An 18,439-nucleotide genomic window follows, 5' to 3' on the forward strand; every position below is an offset into this window, starting at 1 on the left:
TTCTGCCCACTATGCGCCGTCGTCGGCGAGTAGCACGCAACAACGACAACACGCTGTTCCCCCTCGTCCTCATCCTCTTCTTCTTCATCTTCCTCGTCGTCGACGTCTTCGTATAAGTCCTCTTCGTCGCCGTCTTCAGAGTAGTAGGAGGGCGCGGGGTCTTCGTGGCCGGCGGGTTTGTAGAAGAGGATTTCTTTTGAGGAGGGTGGGAGGTAGGCGGCGGCGGGGGAGGTGGTGGTGGATGTGGTGGTGGTGGTGGTGTGCGGGTGGCCGCGGGGGATGTAGGCGGTTGGTTGGGTGGAGTTGGGGCGGGTGTGGTAGCAGCGGTGGCGGCGGTGTTGTTGTTGCTGCTGCTGCTGCTGCTGGTATTGTTGTTGGTGGTGTTGATGTTGTGGGGAGGGGGTGTATGCGGGGGGTGGGGTGTGGGTGTGGGGTGGAAGTGCGGTGGTGGTGTCGGTGAGGGGGCCCATTGTTGGTTGATTGGTTGGCCTTCTTTTTTCTTCTCCTTTTGTTTTGCTGCAGGGCTGGAGGTTTGGAGGGCGTTCGATGAAAGCGTTTGGTTGGTGGAATTGGTGGGTGGTAGAGAAAAAAGCAAGTTGGTTGGTTTCAAGTCGGGCAGAGAAGGTTCTGATCGGCGAGGTCGCAGGTTTGAGCGTGTAGTCGGGGTACTTATACAGCCTCGGGGCTCGGAAACAAGAAGTTGGTTGATGGAAGGGTCGGCGGGGCTGGTGCCACTTGGCTCAGCAATTGACAAAGTGGATGGTGGAAGACAAGGGCGGGTATCACGACACCCGCAGCGCGTCGGGAGAGTTGTAGTAGATAAAGAAGACACGCAGGCAGCCGTCCCACTCCAACAGGCCCCCGGCACGTCTATAAGACGCCTTACGCTGCCCTACCCGAGTGCGAGTCCATCTTTCGCTCGGCTACGGACCCATGGCCGTACATGCGCCTCGTACCACGAACGGCAAATGTATGGAACGCATGCATGTCTTGGGCCGGCGCGCAGCTAGCCCAGGACATTGCCGTTGCTAAATCGGTCTCATTGGTCCGTCACACAGACCTGGAGCCTGTACGAGGGAAACCATGGTTGTTGTCTGGCAACGCTTTCGGTCGCACCAACGCGCCGCGTGTTTCCCCCCAGCTCGTGGTCGGCGTTCCGGTACCTCGACGCATGACTGCTGTGAAGCGCTCTGAGACCAGCTTTCCGGGAAGAAAACAGCGGGCGTGCGGTGGAGCCCGCGCCGCATTGCCCAACCCAACCCCTACCCGGCGTCGAGGGACAGCATGAACCGAGCAGACGGAAATGGACGACGAGGATGGTACAAGGCTGGCTGACTGGCTATTTCTGCCCTTGGCCCCCGGTCTGGATCAGGTCAGCCTTGTGCCCGTTACTGCTGCCCGTTATTGCGTTTTTCCCTCGTGCAGCATCGACGGGACAGCCAACAGGGGTAGCGAGGTGGAGGGAATTAAAGTCTCCGGCCCAGCCACTGGGGCTGGGCACACGGCGTCTGCACCGAGAACACTCCCACAGCAGTAGTCGGCATATACGAAGCGGCGCATGCGGCAAACCGAAGCCAAGTCCGCCTCAGCTCCGGCCCAGCTGAGACCCCACGAGGCACGGAGGCGAATGATGCACGGAACAAACGGGTCCGGCGTGGCGGGAAGGAATGCCAGCTGGGAAAGCGTTTGTCACGTCAACTGCGTCATCCGGGCCTAGTTTTACGGCGGGTTCGGCCTGACAGGGAGTGAAGCGAGCAATCGCCGGGGCACCTTACAGCGGTCCCCTCAATCTATTTCAGCTGTGGCTCTGGGTGGTATTGCTTCGGGCATCTACGGGCAGCATCACGCCGGTAACCGTTGCAAAGCCGATTGCAAAATGTCGTCGGCACATGACGCACGACGTTGAGCCTCCCCGATCAAGCAACTGTCCCTGATCTGCGCCCAGCATCATCCGCCGCCGAGATCCTAACCCTCCTCGTCTGCGGGCACACAGGCAGGTCGCCACCCCAAGCCATCAAACCCCTGCTGCTGCGCAGAATCGTGGCTCCAGTGTGCCCTGCTTATTGAACTCCACTATATATTGATTTGAAATTCTTGGCACCTGCCGTCTCTCGGCCATGCATACTACATCTCGTTTCTTGTCCTTGTGCTCGAGCGACTTTTGCCTGAAGGTGTGAGTGAAGAAGTTTGCATTTCCCCGCACAAAATTAATCATCCCTGGCGAAGGATCCGTTTCAGCAGACATCGGCACTAAACGGAAATTTGTTTGAAGTTTTTAATACGAGAGTGAGCATAGGCGCGGTGCTCGCACGAAAACACTTCTTATTGGTGAAGTCCTCGTAAAGACATAAGTCACCTGAAGCGTCTACTTCTCAGTATATTCATCTGTCTAAATAAAGCAAGAAGCGCTCAGGAAATCATCTGGGGAGATTCATCTTGGAAATTTCATAATTCAAGTCTATGCTGTCGTTGTCTCCATCATTGTTTCATCGCACTTTGACATTGGCCACTTCTCGTACCTGTTTAGCAAACACTTCTTAATTTGGCAATCAAAGAAAAGGCTGCTTGTTTGGTGTCGTGCTTCATGTTTCCGCACACGTGCGCCTGCTTTGGCTTGCAATTTTCCAGCTCCATAAAAGGTCTATCACCTTGACACTGACCTACTGTACAACGAATCACTTCAGATATCGTTATCCTATCGTAGTCGTTTACAGTACATGCTTTCCTCCGCCGTCCAAGAAACCTTCGTCACCGAGAAATGGCAATGACGTCCACAGAGGAACCCACCAAGTCCAACAATCCCCCTACGTTGAATCCTCCGCATCAGTGCTCGCGCCAACGCGGTACCGTTCGTCCTTATGACGCCAGATCCTATCCGGATTACCGCGATAGAACATGAAATACTTCTCATCCCTGACAGCCTCCACATCGTCACCCAACTCCAGGCTATTCAGACTATCATTGTCCCCGTCGTCGCTCGCATCGTAGTCGGAGACATCCGAGTCCTCCGCGCCATGGGAGCTGTGGAGGTCGTCGTCGTAACTGCCGTCCGCAGCGGCCGCGCGCACCTGCTCCCTCGCCTCCTCGCGCTCCTCGCCGCGCGCCACGCGCTTCGCAACCGCGCCCTCCCACAGCGGCGCCGCGCGCTGCGGGCGCTCGGTGAACGACCGGCCCCTGGCGTCGTCGTGCGACAGCACCCTGAGCCCGCGATCGGTGGTTTTGCGCTTGTAGCACTTGACGACCTGGCCGTCGGCTTCGGTGCGGGAGCACCACCTGCCCACGTGGCGAGTGTAGGCTTTGATGTTGCGGGATCCCAAGCGCTCGCCGTTCTGTAAGAGCGAGCTGCGGAGGAGGCGGATGAAGGCGGCGAGGCGGCCGGGAGGGCCGCGGTGCTCTGCGGAGATGGCGATAGAGAGGTTGGGGACGGGCTGCAGCTCCAGGAGCGCGCCGATCCAGCTCATCTTGTATTGGGCGAATAGGCAGCCCGGCGTGAGCCAGTCCCAGGTGGCGGAGCGGACGTCGGGGGGCCAGCCTTGCAGCTCCAGGCTGAGGCTTTTGAGGCTGAGGTTCCGGTTGATGAACCCGACGAGATCGAACATGTCTTGGCTGTTCATCTCGCTACCCATGGAGGCACCGTCGTACCAGGCGGTGATGTGGAGGGTGATGTGCTTGAGATGCTTCAGTGCGTGTGGGGTGCGGTCCATCAGAAAGGTGTAGCAAGCCGGCACAGAGAACTCGTCCATGAAGCAGAAGTTGTTCTTATAGTAGACGGCGGACGCCTCTTGGTAAATCTGCCGGTTTGACAGAAAGACGTTGACATTGCCGCTGGGCTCGACATCAGTCAAGTGCGGATCGTCGTAGCTCCAGTAGCGGGCGGGAGGGTTCAGGAAAGTCGTCCGGCGGATCTGTCTAGAGTGGAGCTGCGGGGACCACCGCGAGCGATTGTTTCGCTTCTTTTGCCCTGGTCCCCAACACTCGCCTTGAGTGATAAAGACAGGGTTACGTATGAACATGCGTTCATAGATCATGTCGCGAAGCTCCCTGGGTAGGTCAAGTAGACGGAAGGGCTCGATCGGATCAGGGTCGAAGTAACTGGGATCGACGAGGTGGATGAAGTCCGGAGGATCAGGGGACAGCGACTCCGCCATTTTGCTTGCGGTGGCTCGGCTTTGCGCAGAGTTTGAGGTGAAGTCAGGGTTGATGTCACGTTTTATCGATCCCGGTCGAGAGTTGTAGATGAATAAAGCAGAAGCGACGGTAGAGGTTGCTTTATAGCCTCTGTGTTTGAACAACCGCTAGTCAAGCTTAACACATGCACTCTTACAACTAGCCTAGCGTGCATTCGCAGGCGGGGAAAGACTCCGGGATCGCGGGGGAGAGAAATTTTCTTAAACTCTTTCCGCAGCCAAGAACAACAGCATGACACAGAGAATCATAAGAGCCAAATTGTTCACAAACAAGGCTTTCTGGAACAGCGCGGAGCCAACTCAGGCGTATCAAGAGCTTTGCATGGCATAGATCTTAATGAACTTGTCTTTTCCCGGATAGGCTGAGAGGGCTTCCCTCACTTGAAGATCGCACTTATGAGCTCGTCTGGTACATGACTTTTCATTACTTTCCTTTCGATAGTACTTAGATCACCCTGGAATCGTGCTCGCCATTTCCCGCCCCAAGATCCTGACCTTCAAACCCTTTCCGCGATCGTGATCTGATCAGTTCGACTTCCGCGAGCCGAAAGACGCTTCCCCTATCTAGGGCTGACCGGGAGGTTGAGCATAAGTCTCGAGGTAGTTCTCGTCCCTCGTAAAAGTGGTTCGAATGCCGCTGAGATCTTCACCGTTCAAGCTGTCCCTGTCTCCGTCATCGCTCAAGTCCCAGTCCTCTGTTTCGGACAGGCCCAACTCTTCATCCTCGTTGTCAAGGTCATAGGAGCGGTATGCTGAATATGTCAACCGGTCCGCGTACTCTTCTGTGTCAATTTCGGCACGAACTTTGTCTTCAATGGCTCCCCGGGCATCTCCATCGAGGTTTTTGGCGTGTTTTTCAAGGATCCCAATTTGCCGTGGTGCCGATCGAGCTAGCGGTGGCAACAAAGAGTTCCCGTTCTCATCGTCATGGCATTCGACTACACATACTCGGTCACTCTTCCTCTTCCAGCGGCCCAAAGTGAAGGAAGCCCAGTGGCGCTGGTGAGCACGGATGTTCCGGTTGGCCAGATTGTCGGCGTTCCTAAGCAGATGAGTTCGGAGAAAGCTTACGAAAGCCACCATACCGCCGAGGCGTTCTGCCTCATCCACGTCCTCGTCAAAATCATCACTGACGTAATCAGTGATCTTGTTGCAATTGTAATGAATGTGCAAATTGCCCCTCTTTCGAAGAGTGAGAAGCACTCCAAGCCACTTTTGAGACGGGCATCCGATCGTGGGCCAGTGCCATGGCAAACGGCGGATATCTGGACACGTGCCATAGAAGTTGAGAGTGAGATGGTCGAATGCAGGCAGGAAGAAATTGAGGATGTTGATCAGGGTGCGGAAAACATCCTCATTCAAACAAGGTTGGAAAGGGAATGGCATACTTATGACGATCTCGATGGACTTGATGCATGCGAGCATGTTGGGCGAGAGACCAATCAGGAACGTCTGGCAGGCGAGAATGGGTCCGTTGGCAAAGCGCCCTCTGCCAAAATTGAAGTGGGTCCCCGAATAGAATTCCTTAGCGGCTTCCGCGTAGATTAGTTTGTTGACCATCAATATGTTGAGCGTCTGATTGCGGAAGACATTGCTATCACAGTGGGCAGATGGGTTGCTGAACATCGGACCCTCGTCCTTGGGCACGATCCGGATGTTTCCCTCGTCAGGAAGAACCAGAAGGTATCCGTAGATCATGACCCTGACTTCAGCCGGAAGGCTGAGGAAGGGGAAGTGAGTTGACCGCGTGCGGGGATGCGGGTGTGCGGTGGTGACCTCGGCTTGGCGGAGAAAGGGTCCAGGCGCGGCAATGCCCTCTGAGGCAGACTCAGGGTCTGAGGCTGGTGCGGCCATCTTGACTTTTCCGGGTTGATCCATACGTTGTCGCATAGAGCTTGCTGTGAGGTTCAGCGCGGTGACGATGGGCCGCCACCGCGGTTTGGTGGCCGTGGTCGAAGAGTGAGGTGGTCAAGTGCGAAGAGGCCGGCCGGGTGGATTTTGAAGACGGTGGAAAAGGTGCGAGGGTAAGGGCAAGAGCAGTCGGAAAATAGGCAGGTGCCTATGCCAAGACATTTCCCAAGAAACTGCGCTAATCCCAACGGGGTAATCACGTTGCCGGTGGGTGCAAACGGAGACAGCAAAGCAGGCGATCGTGCATCGGACATCCAAGAGGCTGCACTTGTACGGGCTTCACTTCTACGTGAGTATCAGGCATGCTTCTAAATGTTTATATAGAGCCTGAAACCTGTGCTTTTGGGAGAATGAGATAGTCTCATGAACATGTGACAGCAAGTATCTTGCAAAGTACTGTGGTAGAGAATCAATATCGTGACATTTCTATCTCCTAATGAAAGTTCATTCGTGGAAGACAAAGCGCAGGTTTTCCCTGGGAGCGCCTGTTGTATCGTTTATGGAGATGCGGAACACGGCGAGCCCAGCGGGTTTCCTACCTCTCCTCAGCCATATCCGATGAATAGTCCAAAGATTAGCCGCAGACGAATGACGTGAGTATGGTTGCGAGACAGAAGAAGCAAGCCTTGCAGTTCTTTGTTCCCCACGAAACCAAAGCAGAGAGCACTGCCGCTCTCGCCATTTCGTTAGCTAAGTCAAGTCAGCGTAAGTTCCTTGTGTACAATTCAGCTCGCTTGCCATTTCCGGGGAAATTATCGAAGTACGAATCATCTCTGACGTAACCGAGATTCGTATGATCTACATCCACGCTGAGCAAGCTATCATTGTCGCCGTCGTCACTGAAATCGTAATCAAGGTACTCCGGCACTGGGCCACTCATTGCAGCCATGCTCTCGGCGAATGCGTCCACATCTGAGATACCGGGTTGTTGTTGATTGCTTGTGGCTTTCATTCCAGGGAGCGCTGGCGAAGGGTGCGCTTTCGGCGGGAGCAAGGAATTTCCTGCTTGATTGTCGTGGCATTGCACGACGCAAATTCGGGGGGCAATCCTTTGATATATCTCACGGCCGGTGTGCCCCATCAGGAACATAGACATTCTATGCCGACGGTATGTGTGTATGTTTTCCGACCCCAGAGCAGCTCCGTTGATGAGCATGCTCGAACGTAGAAATGCCGCAAATCGCACGAGACGGTCATAATCCTCGTGATCAGATGTCATGAGTGTGATTTCAAGGCTTCTCAGGTTGTCCAAGAGCGTGAAAGCCCCAAACCAGTTGCGCGGACGAATGTCGAGGACCCCATCTTTTCCTGCCCACGCCCAGGGTATTGTGTGGATTTCCGGAGGCCAGCCGAAAATGGTGAGAGTAAGGTGATGCAGGGACATTTTGCCGCGCATGAATTGGGTCAACCGAACCAGTACGTCGTCGTCCAGACAGTCAGCAACTGGAGACATAAAAGAGGAATTTCTGATCATAAGCCCGATGGACCGCAAGCGCTGCAGAGACCGAGGTGGACGGTCTATAAGAAACGCGTGACAAGCCGAGACCGACATAGTCTCTCTGACCTCATAGGTGGAATCGAAAAAGAAGTGGTTTTCGTTGTAGTATATTTTAGACGCCTCGTCATAAACCAGACGGCTGGTTAAGAAGATGTTAAGATTGGGGCAGTTGTGATGGCGCTGCGATGGAGCCTTATACTCCTCGTAGCTTGCGAGTGGCATTCCAGGGGTGAGGGTACACTTGTAAGTTGACCGTTCACGGTTTTGTGCGATCAGGTCATGCCCATTCCGGTAGTTCTCCGTTTTCCAGCAGTAGCCCGCCCAGACAATGATTCTCTCTCGAACCAGCATGTATTTGTAGATAATAATTCTCAGTTCGGGAGGTAGGCCCAGCAAAGAGAAGACCTCAGAGTTGAGATGGCCGGAGTCAGTGAGATCGGCCATGGCGATGGGTAGGCGACGGTAGCGATATTCAAAACTCAGGTTGAGTGTTCGATGTAATGATGGACTAGACGGTCAGCGGCTGCGACAACTTCGCAGGATATGGATCTTGATGTGAGTGGATGGTGATGGCGTGAATAACTCTGGACGACGCGGAAGATTCGAGTCAACAGTAGGGGAGGCGCTGGCGGCGGAAGGCGCGAACGGGGTTGAGCCGCAGGGCCCTTGGACCCTGAAATGCAGGAACAAACGGCGATGCAGGTCGTTGTTTGTTGCCTGGCTGTGGCCCTGGTACCGCGGTACGTCACCATGCCTTCCTCAACGCCACCGCGCCCTCTCTCCAGCTCTTTCACAATCCATAGCGACACACCCAGCTCGACTCCGACTCCGACCCGAAGCTCCAACCAAGCACCCCGAACAAGCTTTCCGCAGCCTCTCTCGCAACCCGCAGCCATCTCGTAGCGACACGGCCAGCTCCAGCCAACCTGCGTCCGCCAAGCACTCCAGAAACGATGACGAGACGGACGAAGAAGCCGTCGCTGGGGCGGCCTCCGATCCCGCGCGAGTGGTCGCTTCACAGCGACGAGAGGATGATGGAGGTCGAGGAGTTTAGGTTCAAGGGCGCGGCGCAGTGGCGCGGAGGCGGAGGCGGACACGACGCCGGCGGAGAAAACGCGGCCCCGGCCACACGCCAACAAGGGAGCGGCGGCGGAGGAGCTACGACCGGGGCAAGAGATCACCCCGCGGCCCGTCCAGCCCAGGGCAATCCGAACCTCGTCGCGTTGGGTGCGCGCAACAAGCTCGACCGGCGCAATCCACGCGACGACGACAAGCCGCAGCCCACACGAGCCCCGCCGAGCGCTGCCGACCCGCGCCGCGACGGAGACGGCGAGAAGCTGCGCTACCTGAGGCCGTACGGCCAGCTGACGCCGCTGAGCGACGAGGACGAGTCCACCATGGCGCCCGCTCCCGCGCCGCTGACGGCCCCAAACGGCCAGCCGGGGCCTCATCCCTCCTTCATCGAGGTCGCGAAGCCCTATGTCTTCCAGCAAAAGGTCGAGCAATTCCTCGCCGCCATCGGCATGGCCGAGGCCAAGGAGGACAGCATCCGCCTGCAAGGCGTGCAGCTCATCGACAACGTTAGGAAATCATTGCAATTACCCATCCGCACATTCAATACAGCCTGTGTCTACTACCACAAGTTCCGTCTGATCCACTCGGACAACGAGTACAACATCGTCGTAAGCATATCCGCATTCTGAGACTATCATTGGATCACGTTACCTGACTGTTCCCAGGAAGCTGCACTAGCTGCACTCTTCACAGCCTGCAAGATTGAAGACACGCTCAAAAAGTCGAAAGAAATCATATGTGCCTCCTTCAATCTCAAGCTACCTCTGGCAGACCAGCTCTCCCCCGATGACCCAGTAAGCACAGTACCTCCCCTCCACGTCTACAATCCGAAGCCACTTATTAACATGCAGCGCTTCTCCCGCCTCAAGCAATTGGAGCAGCCCTCAAAGGTCATCATAGGCCTCGAGCGGCTGATGCTTGAAGGTGCCGGCTTTGACTTCCGCAGCCGTCAGCCGCAAAAACTAGTCATCAAGTTGGCGCGCTGGTGTGGCTTTGCCAAGGAGCGCGTCGGCAAGACGGCGTACAACATGTCGCTCGACCTGTACCGGACCTTCGCACCGCTGAAGCAGACGACGGCCGCCATGGCCCTGGCCTGTGTCGAGCTGGCGGCGCGCCTGTGCGATGCGCGCCTGGAGCGTGTTCAAGCCCTCGAATACGCGCGGTGGAAGGTCTCGAGGGCGGAGGTCATGGGTGAGTCCATCCCCACCCATACCCACAGCTCCTCTCCCCACGACCATCCGACTAACCCAACCGGCGCCCCCCAGAAACCATGCTCGACCTTCTCGACCTCTACACCCACCACCGCAACACCAGCCTCATCGGCCCCCACCACCCGCTCGACACCTACATCAACGTGCGCATCGCCCTGAACCAAGAATCCAAAGACGCCCGGCTGCCCCGCTACACGCAATACGCCTCCCCGCCGACCACGACCCCATCAACTGCCACCACAACCGCCGTCGGCACCCCCATGTCCTCCACACTCCCTCCCAAACCCACCGCCGCCGCCGCAGCAGCCGCCACCCCCAACGGCCTCCCGCCCAAACCCGGCACCACCACCACCACAACCCCCACCCCCGCCACGAACGGCACTCTCCAACAACTCCCGCCAACCGCTCCCGCAGCCGCCGCAGCGGCCGCGGCAGGCGTAACGCTCCCCATCTCGGCGATCGGCACGAGGGGCGTCGGCGGCACGGTGCGCTTCATGCTGGACCCGGCGCGCGCGCAGGGCGAGAAGAGGGAGGTGCAGCGCTACTTTGTCGACGAAGAAGAAGAGTACGCGGTCGAGGTCGAAGTCGCCGGCAGCAGCGCGAACAACGACGGCGGCAGGAACGATAGCGGGGCTGAGAGGGAGCGGGACAGAGACAGGGAGAGGGAAAGGGAGAGGGAGCGCGAGAGGGATAGGGACAGAGATAGAGAGAGGGAGCGGGATAGGGATAGGGATAGGGACCGTGAGAGGGAGAGGGAGAGGGATCGCGATCGCGATCGAGACAATAGGGATCGGGGACGGGGACGGAGGTGAGCAAGCTGGAGGACGACGATGGAAACGATGGGGACAGGATGGGGGAAAATGAGAAAGATTGATAGTGGTTGATATATACCCTGGGGTTTCCTTCCTTTGCTTTTGGGTGTTGGGTCATTATTTTGCTTGAGCTGTGGAACAGGGAGTGGAAAATCGAAGGATGACGAGAGAGAGAGAGAGAGAGAGAGAGAGCTCTTTGCGGCTTGGAAGCGCAGAGGTCGAGCGGCTAGCTAGCTAGCTACCTTGAGCAGTTCCAGGCAACTGGGGAAAAAAAGTCGGTGCCACTCCAATACTCTGAGAAGGTTCGTGGGAGCATAAGCCGTTGTCACAGCTCCGAGGGGAATGAATGGCTGATGCATGCATGGCCAACGCAAGCTGCATTGAGAACTGGTGTCAAAGCCTACGTACGATAGATACAAGGCGAGCAGAAAAGAAACAAGGGCAAACAGAGCCCTCAAGGACGATCGGCAAGAAAATGAGAAGAAAAGCAAGACTCAAGCACGGAATTCCCACCAAGAAAGCGCATAGTGAAGTGAAACACCATAAACTACACGCACGGCTCAGCACAAACAGCCAGATCCGACACTTTAGACTGCTGCTCACTTCATGTCGCAGGTGAAATGCTCTGACCATCCATCCATCGCTCGCCAACCATCATCATTACCTACTGGACACGGACAAAACGCCTACCCTATGCACCCCCCGCCATGCCCCCGGCCACGCCACGCCACGCCATGCTGCCATTTTGCACTGATAAACGAGAAAGGAAAAAAATAAGGGAACGGAAGAAAGGACAAGGAAAAAAAAAAGGCAAAGAAAGGTCTGCACCAAACGTGGAAAGAACATCAGATCAATAGTAAGAAGACCGCTTGCTTTCACTTTTCTCCTCCCAAGGTTTTTACCTGGCACCCCCTTCCAACTGCACGCTCGCACTCAAGCACCCCTCTGTCCTCTCATTTCATTTCATCATCGTACAAGCGTCCCTGAAGTACGAGGTAAAAGAGAAAGGGTAAAGAGAGAGAGAAAGAGAGACCAAACCTTCCAATCTCACGCCCCACCTAAAACGCGCAGAGAAAAGAGAGAACACTCAAGCAGCCATCCACCGATCCTCATCATCCGCGACATCGAACTCCTCCGCGCCGCCACCGCCGCCCACAGCACCACCACCGCCACCACCACCAGCACTACTGCTCGCCATAGCCGCCGAGGCGCCCGCACCGGTATCGGCAACGCTCGCCGCGTCGCCCATACTCACGTCAGCACCGCCATCCGACGACGCGGGCTTAGACGAGAACGCGGACGATTGTTCGAGTTTCGATTGGGTGCTCGCGGCGTTGGGCGGGTTGGGGGCCCAGGAGAGCTGGACGCGGCCGATGGAGGGTATGTCTTGGGAGTGCGCGATGAACTGTATAGGTTTTTTCGCAGACAAGTTTTAGTCAAGGGCGAAATGGTCGCGACATGATGATGAGGGACAGAGAGGGAAAAGTATAAAGAAAAAAAAAAAAAAAAAAACTCACGTTCTCGGCGATGTAGCGTTCCTTGAACGAGACGACCATGGCGTTCTTGCCGCCTTCCGGGTACGGGTCGATGCTGTCGGACTCGTAGTTGTTCTGGGGAGGGATCGTCAGCATCAGTAGTACGATTTGCGCGTGTTTTCCCAAAGCCCGAATTCACCAGCGCCAGCCTGCGGAGTCCTGGACTATGAAGGGGGAGGGAACAAGGGAACAACTTACGAAAAGGTGGCTGCGCAGCGCCTCGTCCCTATCGGGCGTCCACTCCTCCTCGCCGTTGCCGACCTTGACCACGACCCTCCTCGGCCTGAAGTCCAAACGCTTGACGGCGCCGCCTCTGGGCATGCCGTAGCCACCACGGCCGCGGTATCCGCCGCCGCCGCCGCCGCCCCTGTACGAAGGGTCGTAGCCACCGCGACCGCGAGGTACCCAGCCGCCGCGTCCACGGAAAGAGGCGCCCCTGCCGCCGCGACCGCGGTACGCGCCGCCGTAGCCGGCATCGTTGGGGTTGATGCCCATGCTCTCCGCCTCGGCCTCCAGCTGCGCGAGCTTCAACCGCAACGCCTCCGTCTGCGAGCTGTCCTTCTTGTCGTCCGCGCCGCCGTTGGCGTCCATCGGCGACGAACCGTCCGACTTGACGGCGTCCGCGTCGCCGCCCTTGATCGTCGGCGAGCCGGGCCCCCCCTCGGTCTTCTTGTTGGCCGTCTTGGCCGCCAGCTTCTCCAGCAGCTTCTTGCGTTCTTCGGCCTGCGCCTTGACCTTTGCGTCCAGCTCCGCCTTCTTCGCCTCTGCCTCCTTGAGCTTTTGCTGCTTCTCCTCGTGTGCCTTTTGTGCTTCCTCCTGCCTCCGCTTGATTTCTTCCATGTCGATCATCTCCTCGTCCTCCTTCTTCGCTCCGTCGCTACCACGCCTGCTGTTTGCGCCGTTGGCATCCGAATGTTGGTCCGGCTTGAACCAGTACACCTTAACAAAGCGGTTGTCGAAGATGACCTTGGGACTGTCGTACGCTCTGCGGGCAGACGAGTAGTCGTCGTACTTGACCAGCGCAAGGCGCTTGTAGGCCTGCATCGTGACTTCCTCAATGTTGCCGAACTCGGAGAAGAACTCCCGCACGGCATCTTCGGTAAACTTCTCTTCGGGGATGTTTTCGACGACGATGGTTGTGATGGAGCGATCGTGGTTGGGTCCTGCCTGGGAGAAGTGGGCGCGACCTCCACGACGGCCGCCGTCGCCACGGCCACGTCCTCTACCTCCACGGCCTCTCTCGTGATGATGACGGCGGTCGCTGTGGCCGTTGGCTCTGCGGTCGGTGTCGATCGAGGCGTTCTTCGGGTCGTATTCTGGGACGGGCGAGTTAGCATGTCGCAATCTGAGTGGCATCGCCCGTTCCGGCCAACGTGGTTGCGCCGGAATTGCTGGGCGAGCCTGAGGAAGTGAACGGAGGTCGATCCCACCATCAGTAGGCACAATGATCGGGTCTGTGCCGTGTTCGTACGGACACGCGCTGCCTAGTGCGCAAAAGCCCTTGGTATCATAGTCGCGACACCTTTCCCCAATCTTCCGCGGCGGCGGCGAGCCCGCGTGAGGGAAGGCGCCCTGTCCAAAGCTGTTCCCCGCGCCCATGGCCATCTGCGGCATGCCCGGCAGAGGAGGGAAGCCCAACGCCTGCATGGCCATCATCGCGCTCATGGGATTGTTCGGGTCGACCTGAGGGAAGCCTGGCGGAAGATTGGGCATTTGCGACATGTTTTGCATGGCCTGTATGGCCGCCTGCCCAGCGCCCGCGATGCCCATGTCTCCGTGACGGCCTCCCCGGCCGCCTCCACCCTGGTAGTTTCCTCTGCGCATCTGCTTGATGGCCCTATCCCCACCGGTGCCGCGGCCGTAGTGAGAGTCCGGACCATCGCGCTGCTCGCTGCCTGCCCGATCTCCCCATGTCCGCTTGCGCGATTGATCTGCATTGCTGTCATGAAAACCGTTCTGGAATTGTGCGCTCAGGCGTCTATTACCGTTGGCGGGTCCGCTGGGCGGGTTGAAAGGCTGGGATTCGGCTTGCGCTTGCTGGGGTGCTGAAGACGTGTCTTTCGGAAGGTACGATTTCGTGCGAATGGCGTTGAAGACGTCGTCGACGAAAGATTCAGTGTCTGCGCATAGTGTCAGCATAACCTACAGGTGCAGGGGTGGATGCGATTACGATCATGCAAGAAATCTTCCAGGTTCTCCAAGCAATTGGTCTTCACTTGCTCATCCGAACCGTCAGTCCTGACCAGAGCTAGCACGTAGTCTGCGAGGACGTCGGAATCAGCGTCGGAGTTCCTGAGCAGGTCAGCATCCAGTGCTTGGGCAAGGGAATACAAGCGTGGAGCCGTACATATCCTCCAGCCTCTTGACAATCCATTTCTTCAGCACCACGGCGTCGTCGTCGCTGATGAGCATCTTGGCGGTCGGCGATAGCGGTGATTAAGTGGGGATGCAAGGCGACGAGGTTTGCGCGACGGAATGTATGCCGAGCTGCTGAGGTGCTAGCTGGAAGCTCGCATTGAAGTGCTGCGCCGTGAGTGGAATGGTTCAAGATGTCGAGGGCAGCGGGCGCATGAATGGTCCCAAAATCGTCGCCCGCAAACACGCTATGACGAAGAGCCCGAGGCCGAGGCGCCATCGGAAAAACGGAAATTCCGCATGTCACGTGATTGTGCCCGCAAAGAATCATGCGGCCACTCAGACTAAACCGACAGCATGCAGATGCCACGAGTACCGCAGCGCAAGGTCATTTTTGTGTCATATCGTGAATTTCTAGCGCCCGGGATACACAAAAAAGAACCATGCTAAAAGAAAAGGACATCAAGCACATCATCAAAGTCGGCCTTCTACCGAACGAATACCCCGTGCCAATCATCCATCATATCTCTATATTGAGCCCGTTGAGATACCGATATCCCCTCCGTCGTTTCCGGAATGGTGACAAAGATGATAGGCATTCCTGATGATGCCCCGAAGACCGGATATTTTTGAGAAAAGGTTTTCTATCTTTTTGCGACAGAAACCTCTTACAACTTGTCGTAGTACTGCGAAGACTGTTAGCTGCTGGCTCGGGGAAGAGCAGGATCATTTCAAAACTTACGTTCTCGTAACCGGGAACCTCGGGCTTGAGACCCTTCCTCTTGCGCATCTCCTCGACGACCTGGCCGGGCAGCGAGGTCTTGTCCAGAGGGGAACCACCGGGCAGAATCTGCCAGTGGTCGAACACGGACTGAGGGAAGGCCTGGCCGGAAGTGTTGGAGCGGAGGTCGGCGTTGAAACCGAAGGACTCCTTGACGGGCAGGTAGGCCTTGACGTTGAACAGAGGAGTACCGGGACGCTGGGCCTCCTCGAAGACGTGACCTCTCCTGCGGGTAAGGACACCGTAGATACCACCCATGGCGTTCTCGGGGACCTGGATCTCGACCAAGAAGACGGGCTCGAGAAGGCTGGGGTCGGCGAGCAGGGTAGCGGCGTACAGGACACGGCGGGAAGTGGGGATGATCTGACCACCACCACGGTGAATGGCATCGGCGTGGAGGGTAACATCCATGACGTTGAAGCGGACCGAGCGCATGGGCTCCTCGGCGACGGGACCCTCCTTGGTGGCCCACTGGAAACCGGAGACGACGGAGTCCTTGATTTCGTTGAGGTACTGAACGGCCTTGGTCTGGTCAACCAGGACGTTGGCACCGTTGGTGTCGGGACCGAAGCACCAAATCTTACGGGCATCGGTGACATCCCAGCCGTGCTCGTCAGCAAGGAAGCGAGCACGAGCCTTGAAATCGTCACGCGGGCCAATCTTGCCGGCCTCAATGTCCTTGGACACCTCCTCGCTAAGAGGCTGGGCGGTGACGTAGAGACGGTTGTGCTTGTTGGGCGACTTGGACAGGGCAGTCATGCGGGACTCGCCACCGACACTCTCACGGTACTGAACGACGGGGTCGGAGATACGGAGAGGAACACCAGCGTGGTCCTCCTCGAGATCCTTCAAGCAAATCTCGAGGTGGAGCTCACCGGCACCGGCAACAATGTGCTCACCAGACTCGTTGATCATGGTAAGAACGCAAGGGTCGGACTTGGACAGACGCTTGAGACCCTCGACAAGCTTGGGCAGATCGTTGGCGTTCTTGACCTCGACGGAGCGCTGGACGACGGGCGAGACGGAGAACTTCATGACCTTCATGTTGTGGGCAGTCTCGTCGGTGGTGAGGGTACCAGACTTGAGCAGGAACTGATCGATACCGACCAGACCCAGGATGTTACCGGCAGGGACATCCTCGATGGGCTCGGTGAAACGACCCATCATGAGAATAGTACGCTGGATGGACTTGACGAACAGGTCCTCCTTGCGGCCGGGGGTGTAGTTGGGGCCCTGGATGCGGACCTTGAGACCGGAGCGGACGGTACCGGAGAAGACACGACCGAAAGCGTAGAAACGACCCTTATCAGAGGTCGGAACCATCTTCGAGACGTAGAGCATGAGAGGACCCTTGGGGTCGCAGTCACGGATACCGATGGCGCTGTTGTCGTCGTGGGGACCCTCGTACAGAGTCTCCATACGGTACTTCTGAGCGGTGGCAGGAGAAGGAAGGTGGAGAATCATCATCTCCAGAAGGGCATCAGCGGCAGGAAGGAACTTCCTCATGACGACCTTCAGGAGCTGCTTGCCCTCGAGCTCCCTCTCGTCGCTGGTGAGCTTGATCTCGAGCTTCTCGAGGATCTTGGGGATCTCCTCCTTCTTGAAGTTCATGACAGCGCCGAAGATGCGGAAGATGGGGTCAAGGATGAACTGGTTGAAGGCACGCTCGCCGCCCTCGGGGGCGACCTTGGTCCACTTCTTGGTCTTGGGGTTGAAGTAGTTGTCGCCCTGCGATCGAATTAGCAAATCTGAGGGTTCAAAATTTCCGCGGAATCAAAACTTACCCAGAGACGCTCCATCATCTTCTTCTTGTCGACACCGAACTTCTTGGCGTACCTGTTGGCGAACTGACGGACGGTGAACGCCCAGCCGTGGAGACCGGAACCGAAGGCAACGGTACCGTGGTCGGGGTAGACCTGGACATCACCGAGGACCTTGTCGAAGTAGGTGGCAATGACGACGTTGACGGACTCGATGACACGAGAGAAGTTCTGGTACAGGTCCTCCTTGGAGACCTGGAGCTCGAGAAGAGCACGGTCGACCTTGTTGATGATGACAACGGGCTTGATACGCTCACCAAGAGCCTGACGCAGGACAGTCTCGGTCTGGACGCAGACACCCTCGACGGTGTCGACGACGACGAGAGCACCGTCAGTGACACGGAGGGCAGCAGTGACTTCGGAGGAGAAATCAACGTGACCAGGCGAGTCAATCAGGTTGATCAGGAAGTCGTTCTTCTCGGTCTTGACGGGAATGTCCTTGAGGTCCTCCTCGTCGATGAGCTGGGCGTACAGGGAGATGGCGGTGGACTTGATGGTGACACCACGCTCCTGCTCATCGGCACGAGTATCGGTGAAACGGGCCTCACCAGCCTTGGCCGCGGAAATGATACCGGCGCGCTGGACAAGGGAGTCCGTAAGGGTAGACTTGCCGTGATCGACTGCGGTGTGTCAGCGCCCGACGGGCTGCCTCAGCGGCGGTGCGACTTACCATGGGCAATGACGGACATGTTCCTGATGTTAACAGGGTTGTCCATGAGATCACGGATCTTCGATCATGTCAGTATTCCACTCAAATTCGCGGGCGTTGCTTTCGCATGTGGCGGACATACCTCCTCGACGGTGAAGCTGCGAGCGAATTGTCAGCAAGCGTCTCGCATGAGCGCGGTCGCGCGCCAGGCCCGACGGCCGTCGAGACAGCGCTGGGGCTGCTCGGAAGCCGCTGGGCGTGGCGGCGAAGGGGCGTTGGACTTACTTGACCATCTTGGCGGTGTTGCGCGGATGCGTCTACTTGGAAAGACTTTTTCGAGGAATATGCGATACCCCGCTTTTGAGGTGTCGGGCGACGCTCAGCGAACGCTGTGGTTGAGAGGCGCTGCCTTGGGAGGGTGACTGCGATCAAGCAACGACTTTTGAAAGGCCGGGCGTGCCTTTTAAAAGCTCGAGGTGACCGAGGGCGAATGTGGTGGGGAGGAGGAAAGGTCGAACAGCGGGTGGGATGATGGAGGCACAGGTTTTGCGCTCTGGGCGGCGGTGGGGCTCGCTTAATGCACTCGATGCCCAATGGTAGAGCTCG

The 18,439-nt window shown here is 57.3% G+C and overlaps 5 protein-coding genes across 5 annotated transcripts; 1 reads left to right on the forward strand and 4 right to left on the reverse strand.

Moving 5' to 3' along the window:
- Positions 1–2,804: 2,804 nt before the first annotated feature.
- On the reverse strand, positions 2,805–4,148 carry SLS55_000874 (uncharacterized protein; the record flags this gene model as incomplete). Its single annotated transcript, XM_066772381.1, has 1 exon — positions 2,805–4,148. One exon carries the CDS (start codon positions 4,146–4,148, stop codon positions 2,805–2,807), a length of 1,344 nt encoding a protein of 447 aa, XP_066637660.1.
- A 603-nt stretch (positions 4,149–4,751) lies between these two features.
- SLS55_000875 (uncharacterized protein) lies at positions 4,752–6,041 on the reverse strand (the record flags this gene model as incomplete). The annotated part of the gene is made up of 1 exon (XM_066772382.1): positions 4,752–6,041. The coding sequence occupies one exon, from the start codon at positions 6,039–6,041 to the stop codon at positions 4,752–4,754; it is 1,290 nt and encodes a 429-aa protein (XP_066637661.1).
- A 2,508-nt stretch (positions 6,042–8,549) lies between these two features.
- On the forward strand, positions 8,550–10,693 carry CTK2 (RNA polymerase II C-terminal domain kinase beta subunit; the record flags this gene model as incomplete). Its single annotated transcript, XM_066772383.1, has 4 exons — positions 8,550–9,278; positions 9,336–9,464; positions 9,522–9,861; positions 9,936–10,693. The coding sequence occupies 4 exons, from the start codon at positions 8,550–8,552 to the stop codon at positions 10,691–10,693; spliced, it is 1,956 nt and encodes a 651-aa protein (XP_066637662.1).
- Positions 10,694–11,780: 1,087 nt separating this feature from the next.
- On the reverse strand, positions 11,781–14,640 carry SLS55_000877 (uncharacterized protein; the record flags this gene model as incomplete). Its single annotated transcript, XM_066772384.1, has 6 exons — positions 11,781–12,098; positions 12,211–12,303; positions 12,427–13,544; positions 13,659–14,348; positions 14,399–14,520; positions 14,576–14,640. 6 exons carry the CDS (start codon positions 14,638–14,640, stop codon positions 11,781–11,783), a joined length of 2,406 nt encoding a protein of 801 aa, XP_066637663.1.
- Positions 14,641–15,251: 611 nt separating this feature from the next.
- Positions 15,252–18,126, reverse strand: EFT2 (translation elongation factor 2; the record flags this gene model as incomplete). Its single annotated transcript, XM_066772385.1, has 6 exons — positions 15,252–15,269; positions 15,326–17,092; positions 17,149–17,804; positions 17,855–17,912; positions 17,976–17,991; positions 18,119–18,126. The coding sequence occupies 6 exons, from the start codon at positions 18,124–18,126 to the stop codon at positions 15,252–15,254; spliced, it is 2,523 nt and encodes an 840-aa protein (XP_066637664.1).
- Between the last annotated feature and the right edge of the window lie 313 nt (positions 18,127–18,439).

The sequence above is a fragment of the Diplodia seriata genome (genome assembly GCF_021436955.1).
Source record: "Diplodia seriata strain FDS-637 chromosome Unknown scaffold_1, whole genome shotgun sequence".
Lineage (NCBI taxonomy): Eukaryota > Fungi > Ascomycota > Dothideomycetes > Botryosphaeriales > Botryosphaeriaceae > Diplodia > Diplodia seriata.